The sequence below is a fragment of the Nanorana parkeri genome, unplaced genomic scaffold (assembly GCF_000935625.1).
Source record: "Nanorana parkeri isolate BGI_ZX_2015 unplaced genomic scaffold, ASM93562v1 scaffold315, whole genome shotgun sequence".
Lineage (NCBI taxonomy): Eukaryota > Metazoa > Chordata > Amphibia > Anura > Dicroglossidae > Nanorana > Nanorana parkeri.
In genome coordinates this window covers 766,422-775,167 of record NW_017306583.1, presented here as the reverse complement: position 1 = coordinate 775,167, position 8,746 = coordinate 766,422, and the positions used below count along the sequence as shown (strand labels likewise).

Below are 8,746 nucleotides of genomic sequence, written 5' to 3'. Positions count from 1 at the left end.
ATAATCACTCCCCCCCCCCCCCTTCTCCCCTTACCTATGTTTTTTGCTCATTTTTTTAATTTTGATAAACCATTAACAATTTCACTTTCATTTCATATTTGTTTTGTTAATTATTTTCAGTGTGGCATTAAACAAATGCCCAAAATGTATGAAAAACAAAAAACAACCTTTATTTAATTTGTAAATATCTCTGAAAAGCTTTGTTCCAAAACATAATTTTAGTGTCATAAATGAAACAAATAATAGATCAAAATAATGACTTTTTATCTACAGTAACACAATTTTTTTGTAAACTGACAGTGGAAAAAAAAATCATCTCTATTTAAATATTTTTGTCTAAAGGTTGTGTAGAAAATAAAATATTTTTGCAAGACAATATCATTGAAAGAAAAAAAAAAACCTGATCCAGAAAAATAAACAACAAATATGTGTATTACTTTGTTATCTTAAGTAATGACAAAGTTATTGTGAATATACAGGCCCATAGTGGAAATGTAAAAATTGCTCTGGTCCATAGGGGTGTGCAGGTGTGAGAGCTGAAGTGGTTAAACAGGGTACAAACCTCAGATATAATGACACGTACTACATATTTAAGACCAATGGACCTCACCTGACCACTGCTAACCCATTGCGGATCTCTCCCTTCATAACTTTATCAACTAACTGCAAGACAGAGCCGGCAGCCAAGCAGGATGTAGTGAACGAAGCCTGTAGACAAAGAACATTTTATATAAATAAAGCCAAAACCTCACTGCTTTAAATTAACTTCAACATCATTTTCTATAGTCTGTTAAAAAAAAGCTAAACAACATGTATATGTATATGTAAACAACACTTGGCTTCCTGAACTCTAAATTTGAGAAGATTGAGTAGTCTAAGGGGAAAACGTTGTGTCATCGGACCACCCACTAATATATATGGTCGACTTTAGCAGCTCGAAAAGCAGCACCAGCTTCATGTTAGCAGTAAAAAGAAAAGAATGGAGAGCTAGCAGTCTGGCAAATAATCAGCTTGATTCTCCTGCATGATCTCTGCTTCATCAGCATCTCTGGAGGTCCCTAGGTGACATTAGGGGTCTTGGGGACCCCTGATTCCTCTATAAGGCCCATTCACACTGAGCGGATTGCAAATCGCGCAATTGTCATTTTGCGCGATATCGTGTAAATGTTTGCATTGGGCTGAGTACAATTGCGCGACATCCGCTCCAAAAAAGGTTCCTACGACAGCGACGAGCACAGCTCTATTGACATGCATTGGAGAGCGATATCGCACGGCAAATATCCACGCAATAAAACGCTCAGTGTAAATGGGGCCTAAAGAGGACCTGTCATGTAAATTGGCTATCACATAGGGAGCTTCTTATTCCCCTATGTGATAGCAATAAAGTGTAAAAAAATAAAATTAAAGACGCATATATATCTATATATTTTTTTTTTAAAAACACTATACATTTTTCCCCCGCCCCCCACATAGACACGCAAACATGCGCTGGGTGCAACTACCTGCGAAAACAACGATTGCGCCTATTATGCCGCACATGTTACATATCACCGCTAACGTCGGAGTGAGAGAAATAATTCTCGGGGCCATTAATCACTGATCACACTAAACTGATGAGCAGTAAAAACGTTTAAAGCGTCGCCTATGGCCAATTTTCAGTGTGATCGTTTTTTGCATTTTGTGGGCGCATGCAATTTTAAGGCTTTACATGTTTGGTGTCTATTTACCCGACATGACCTCATCTTTTATATTTTACCAAAAATATGGGTAAGAATTAATGTTTTTTTAACATAACGTAGGGAAAACATTTTTTTTTCAAAAGTACGGTACTTTTTTTCATTATATTTTTATTTTCTTGATGAGAGACTTCACTTACAGGGTGCAGGAAAACAGAATCGTAGCGATCTGACAGCTCTCTGAGTTCTTCCTCGGTCATCGTTTGAGTGGACTTCATCAGCTCCACAAAGTCCGGACTAAACAGAACAGCAAGAAAACACAAATTAGTTACAATCTTTTCTGTTTCATAGCGAGGTGGCATTTGTGTCCATCTCAGAGGCATCATACCTGTGAACAAGCAGGAGATCTGCATCAGACGCCTCTCTAGCCTGTTGTAAAACAGAGTCACATGATCATAATGGAGCGATAACAGATTCACTCTGTCATTGCCAAAAAGTCAGCCAAATAACAGTTATGGCTCTTTTTATTCTAGGTGGACCTATGATTAAAGCCTACCTTTACTCTGCCTGTGCAGGGTCATACAACTTTCCCACTCCCTATCAGCACATACCTTTTCCCTGTCCCTCCATTTAACCATCAGAAGTGAGGAAAGACAGCCCTGTGTAAATACCAAACCAACTTTTTAGAGCTTAGACAGGCCCAAGAACTTTTACCATGCTCCCATGTGACTACTCATGACCAATCAACATCACTGTCACATGGTAATTCATCCCTACCGATGGCTAAAAGAAGAGGTGGGTGAGCGAAGGCGAGGGCAATGTATGCTGCTGGTGAGGGGGAGTCTGGTAACCCAGTTATTTTTTTAGCCTACACAGGTAAAGATAAAGGGTCACATTACTTTTTAATACATACAGTATTATATGATCATAATAAAGATTGTATTTGATCTTTTCAGACATCCACACTGTGGGGATTCATGTCTCTAGGGTAGTTATGGCGAGTTATATAATAAAATATATGATATAGTGTGAGTCAGGAAAATAGGTGAAGGCCAATTGTTCCACTTTAAATATTCTGCAACCCAGCGTGTCTGTCTCCTGAGAAGAATTCCAGGTTAGCATCTAAATACATAGCTTATATCTATATATATTACCTGGTTTACCTGCCTAAAGAGTTGTAGTCCTGATTCACACACTTCTGCCACACCAGTGACAGCACTATTTACTAGAGGTGCACCAAAATGGAAATTTTAAAAACGAAACCGAAATAAAAAGAATTGTCAGGCCAAAACCGAAAATGTTTTTTATTGTAATTTTTTTCACATTTTTTTTATTTTATATCTTATTTTTTATAAACGTTTACATTTTTTTATATTTATTTTTATTTATTCATTTTTTAATTTACTTTTAGGGGCTTTGGGGAAATATTAGGGGTCTAAACAGACCCCTGATATTTCCCTTTTAAAATAGAAAAAGAGACAGATTGAGAACACAGAGTCCTCTATCTCTTTTTCTGTCTCCCCTGTTATCAATGAACAGGAATCCTCTATGAGTGTTCCTGTTCATTGATAACATGAGGACAGAGTGTGTTTACTATAAGTACAACTATGAATGCCGGAATGTGATAGGCGGCTGAGCGGTGTGGGAGGAGAGACACCGGCCGCTCTCCTCTCGCAGCGCTCGGCCAGCTATCACAGTTTCTCTCCTCCCCGCTGGGACACAGAGCAGCGCCCAGCGGGGAGGAAAGAAAGCATTATGCCAAAAGTGCAATTTGCGGCCGATATGTTTTGGCGGCCGATATATCGGTGCATCCCTACTATTTACTGGTGCAGCTACCCAGCTTTCCATGTCATACATACGTACATGAGAGAATTCAGAAATTTACAAACTTTGTGTGGCTACTCCTCCAGCTCAGTAGTGATGGGCTCGGGCGTGTTCGCAGCTCCACGTGCCGAGCACGCCAGGAAGCTGACAGTGCCGCAGCGCCAATCACAGGTACTGAGACATTTCCAGATCTCTGCAGCTGCGGACTGGGATAATGTCTCAGTACCTGTGATTGGCGCTGCGGCTCTATCGGCTTCCCGGCGGGCTTGGCACGTGGGGCCGCGGACACGCCCGCGCCCATCACTACTCCTCAGCATGCTAATGCCTCCAACTGACTTCCAAAAATCAGGTAGGTGGCACATTAGTGTGGGATATATATATATTAACTAGCCCAGCTTTAGATACAAGATAAAAAGGCTTCAGTACTTAAATATAACAGGTGACTGATGCCCTTGAAACCAGCTCATTATACTGATGGGAATGTGTGGGGGCAGACAAGCTTTGACAATGCCAGGAAGTGTACAAGCATCACACCACACCAGCATCCCCCTTGCCTGCTGTTAATAAGGTTTATAAAACCCCACTGACTTGCATTATGCAAGGACACTTGGCTCTTTTGCGAAACATTGTGCCAGCCATGACAGTAGGAAAATGTCCTACTGATGTCTTTCCCATAGTGCCCAGCAAGATTGAAAAGTGTAGCTCAATGCAGATGTAGCTCAGGGGGGCGACTTAAATGTCCGCCATCACCTGCGTTACTTAAGCCATTACCCCCGCTGACATCTTCACTACTTGCAGCCCCAAATCATCTACCAGCTATGTAACCAGAAATTTAAATATGTTCCAGGGTGTGAGCATGTCTCCCCCAAAGCATGTCCTAGTACACAAGATCTGAACCAAAATAAAATAATAAATCAGAGTATCAACAATGCATTGCAAGCTTTTCTGATTCCATGGCCATGCCACACAGTGGGCAGACACAAGTAATTAGGTAAATTAGAGCTCTTCTCCTATATATTAAACCATTTCAACATCTTATTTTAAAAAACAGTTTTTTTTAATTAGATCTGAGTCCTTTACTTTCATCAGCATTCCTTATTCAGCAATTTGCAAGTCTTGCAACACTTACGGGTACTGAAATACAGCGATCCACCAGACCATACTGTGCCAGCTTCTCTCTAACTGCCAAGATGCGTGCAGGACCCTCTGGGAATCTGAACAAAGAGAAGCAATGTCAATTCTGACAATGGTTGCAGTAAATTATCATATGCGAACAGTCACCTCCACTCATAACTAAAATATCAGTGCATTCACTACATAGTCACGTGGAATATCCACACGGGGGGCACTGACAGCATTTTGGTTGGGGTAACACTGCCCCTAATAAACTTTCCAGAGGAATAGATGGGAAAATGGTCTGCTGGAGGAGGAAAGTGCTCCCTGTTGGGATCAAATTGTGCCCTTCACCTCCTAAACCTTAAAAATGTTTTGAGTGGTACCCCACTTTAACAATAAACACATTTTAACCATCATTATTTTTTATACAGATCATTGTTTTCAGCTATGACTGCCAATGAGAGCTTTCGAAGGCAGTAACTTGGCTGAAAAAAGCATATTGTATACGCTATAACATAATGAATTGAACCAGCTCTAAGTGGCAGGGAGAGTATGTTTTAATCTCCCCGCACTTCTCCTTTAAGAGAGACATAACTTTTCGACAAAAATCAGAGAAAACAAAAGACACTTGACAATAACAGTCCACTTCTATGCTATCAAATGCATTACTTGTCATCCCAAAGACAGTATGGCAGAGTCAGTCGGTCATCATATACAAGGCCAGTCCCTGCTGCGGGTAGATCTCTGTTCAGGCGCTATTAAAAAACAAAAAACACACACACATTAACATGTACTAGTTTAAAGATTTTTGGCACGTTAGAACCTAAAACAAGCCTAACACATCTAGTATCTGTTATTTTAGGGAAACGCAAACCCAATGCTGCCAATGTGAATAAACGCTTAGTTTTCAGCCACTAAAGAAGCTAAGAGGCATCTCCAAGCATCTTACCATGTATGAACCCACACCAGTTGCCTCACAAGATACAGACAGAGACCCCATAGATTAAAATAATGTCCTGATGCCATTCAGGCCTCTTACCAGCATATCTAGTTGGTCACAAATGTCCATTTCCGGTGTCTTCCGTATTCGTTGCCCTCTCTTCTTTACTTCCTGCAGCGTTGGACCACACTGGGGGGGGGAGGTTCCTTTCTTCCCAGGCTTTTTCTAAAATGTAACCATTGGTAACATTCAGTTTTCTTTTGATCATAAGCTAAGATAGCAACAGTGCAGTTATAACAAGATTGCATTTAAATGAACACTGAGCTCACAGCGTTTACCGTCACCTCCAAACTCCTGATCCACAAACCTGTTTGTTTCATGTGCCGCTTCCTGTGCCCACCTTGTTCTACACAGGCCCATCACAGGCTACAGTATATGCTCACAGATATTTGGAAATGCAAGGAGTGGCCCAAGGAGAATAGGAAATTTCCATCTAGTAGGTAGAATGCTGCGTGGAAAGTATTTGGCCATCGTATGTTGGCGTGATTTATAAATCATCACCAAAGTGTATCTATAGCCAAAACATTTTTTTTTGCCTTTTCATAGTGAAGGGCATTTTTTTCTTTTCTTTTACTGTGTTCCATTGGGGAGATGTCCCTTCACTTCCTGTGCAAAAGACAGAATAGAAAGTGAGAGAAAATCTTCCTGGAGTGCAGGGAAATCCCCTTAGAAAACTTTTCCCCTTTACCTTCTTTTTCAAGTGTATAATTTTGCATTTTTCATCACCAGAGAAGGTGGATTTCCCCAATGGGCAGAGTGCAATAAAAACCTACTACAGGTCCTATTCCTTTGCCCCTCTATCCAAAACGAAAAAAAAATTTTGATTAAGGATACAATTTAGGGCTAGTTCACACCAAAACTGCATCAGAACTGTCTGTGCAGCTGCAATGTGATGCGTTCTGGTGCTGTTTTGTTTTGGATTTTTTAGCTTAAAATGGGCTTTTAGTTGCAGTCCAGTGTGTTTGCATGCGTTTTTGATGCGTTCCGTTAAAGTGATGAGGTGCAGCTAAAAGGTGGCACGCAGGATTTTTTCTGACTGCATCTTCAACTGACTGCACTGGTGTGAACAGAGCATCAGAAATCTCATTGGAAAGCATTGGGATGAGATTTTGATGCAGCTGTTAAACTGAATGGACTGCATCACAACGGCATCTAATAATGACTAATCTGTAAATGTAGCAGGCCTGCAGAGTTGCCATTGTGTATAAAAACAGTAACAATTTTCAGGGGCGTCCCGAAGGCCGGGTGACACCCCACCGTGACATCATATCGTGCGCGATTACGTCATTGTGCATGTGCGGCCGTCTAATTGACGCCTGCCGGCGGCCATCTCGGTTATGGACGCTGGCAGAGAGAGGAGGGGACGTTCACCCAGCGGGATGAGGTACGCCGCCGGGTCCCCTCCTCCCTCCATGACCGAGTGCCCGACTTTTCAGAGGGGGTGACACCAAAAAGACTGTAATTCGTTTTGGTGTCACCCTTCCAATGGTGTCACCCGGGTGTGGGTTGCACCCCCCTTGTGACGCCACTGACAATTTTATCTACAAAAAAGATTGCTCATTTGCAAATTAGAGTCAGATAAAATAGAAAGGAGGCTACCAGTAAAGGAAATGAAAAGAAATATTGCTTGTAATCGATTGAATACATAAAAAAAGGGGCTCCACATATCGACCTTCCAGACAAGGTCCACCTACAAAATATCTTTCATAGGAAAAGCCTGATCTGAGTGTTGTCACCTTATCTGGGAAAATACTGCCCTTATGATCTAGTGCAAGGCAAAATAAAGTCTTTATCTCTGGAGGAACTAGAAGTCCAACCGGACTCTGGAAGAGGCTTGATGTCAGTGCATGCTGAGCCTTGTAGTTCCTGAGCACCCATAGAGCTGTAAACCATATGTGACCCCACTAATGTTGGACCTACCGTGGTAGTGATGGGAGGGGACGTGCCTCGAGCTTCTGGAGACTTTCGCTCCTGGGGAGATGCCATTTTTTTTCCTTCAAGGTGGTCAATCAGGTCTTCATTCAGGATCTGCAGATTTGATTACATATAAAAAAACCTTCACCATAATCCAACCTTACTAGTGTAATGCTTAGGCAGAGTTTCCACCCACCCTTGGACTGAAACAACAAGAAAGGCTTGTTATGTAAGTTGCAAAACAGCCTAATGAGTTGATTATCCAAGTCCAACCCCAGTGCATGCTGGGATTAGTCCCTGTGGTGAATGAAGCATGACGTCCAGCATAACATTCTACTGTGCGCTGTCTAGTGTATGTCACACGTTGTCCTTGATATGCTACTCCCCCTTCTTTGATACAGGAACATTTGTATTCCCCTTGGGTCTGGTGCAGAACAGATCTGTACCCCTCCAGTCTGTGTGACAGGACATCTATTCTGGGGACCTTGAGGCCTTGTTCACACCAAGCGCGTTCCAGGAGCAGAGCAAAGCAGTTACAGACCGGAGCAAAACTGCGTCCAATGTATTCCAATGGTGTTTTGGACTCTAGTTCACACCGCAGCGTTCAGTTACAGAGCATGTAAAAAAACTGCAGCATGCCCTATTTTACCTGCTCTGTAACGCTCGCAAACGCATCAAAAACGCATGCAAACGCCCTGGAACGCACTGAAAGCCCATTTTAAACTTTAAAAAAAAAGAAAACATTTTTAACCAAAAACGGCCCTTAACCCCTTCGTGACGGGAGACGTACAGTGTACGTCTTGTCACTTTGTGCCTATATGACTGGCCACGTACACTGTACGTGACGAGTTATATCAGGCTTTGTAATGCCGGTATTTGCTGATTCTCAGCATTTAACAGTCATTCATTAATGTCTCAGTATTGAGGCATTAATTAATGAAATAATTAAGCTTTTTGTAAAAGCTTCTTCCTTTCATTAATGAAAGAATGAAGCCGTTACATGCAAATAGAGGACCGCAATTTGCGATCCCGTATTTGACAGCTCAAAATAGCAGAGAGGCAGCAGTGACTCACCTCACCTCTCTGCTATTTGTTTTGACAGCTCGAGAGCCCGATGTTAAGATACATTTCACTCAAAAGATACAATGTATATCTTTTGAGTGAAATGTATCATTCTGGGCGTGGCTGAGCGGACGTCTAGAGACGCCCGCTCAGA

The 8,746-nt window shown here is 41.8% G+C and overlaps 1 protein-coding gene across 1 annotated transcript in view; it reads right to left on the bottom strand.

Moving 5' to 3' along the window:
- HDAC6 (histone deacetylase 6) overlaps positions 1-7,839 on the bottom strand; it is a 29,782-nt gene extending 21,943 nt beyond the window's left edge. The window contains exons 1-7 of the mRNA XM_018557992.1: positions 7,537-7,839; positions 5,656-5,781; positions 5,286-5,371; positions 4,630-4,714; positions 2,065-2,105; positions 1,877-1,973; positions 611-708 (exon numbers count right to left, since the gene is read on the bottom strand). Coding sequence (XP_018413494.1) covers positions 611-708; positions 1,877-1,973; positions 2,065-2,105; positions 4,630-4,714; positions 5,286-5,371; positions 5,656-5,781; positions 7,537-7,602 — 599 coding nt within the window. The 5' untranslated portion in view covers positions 7,603-7,839. The remainder of the gene's footprint in view (positions 1-610; positions 709-1,876; positions 1,974-2,064; positions 2,106-4,629; positions 4,715-5,285; positions 5,372-5,655; positions 5,782-7,536) is intronic.
- Positions 7,840-8,746: the final 907 nt, after the last annotated feature.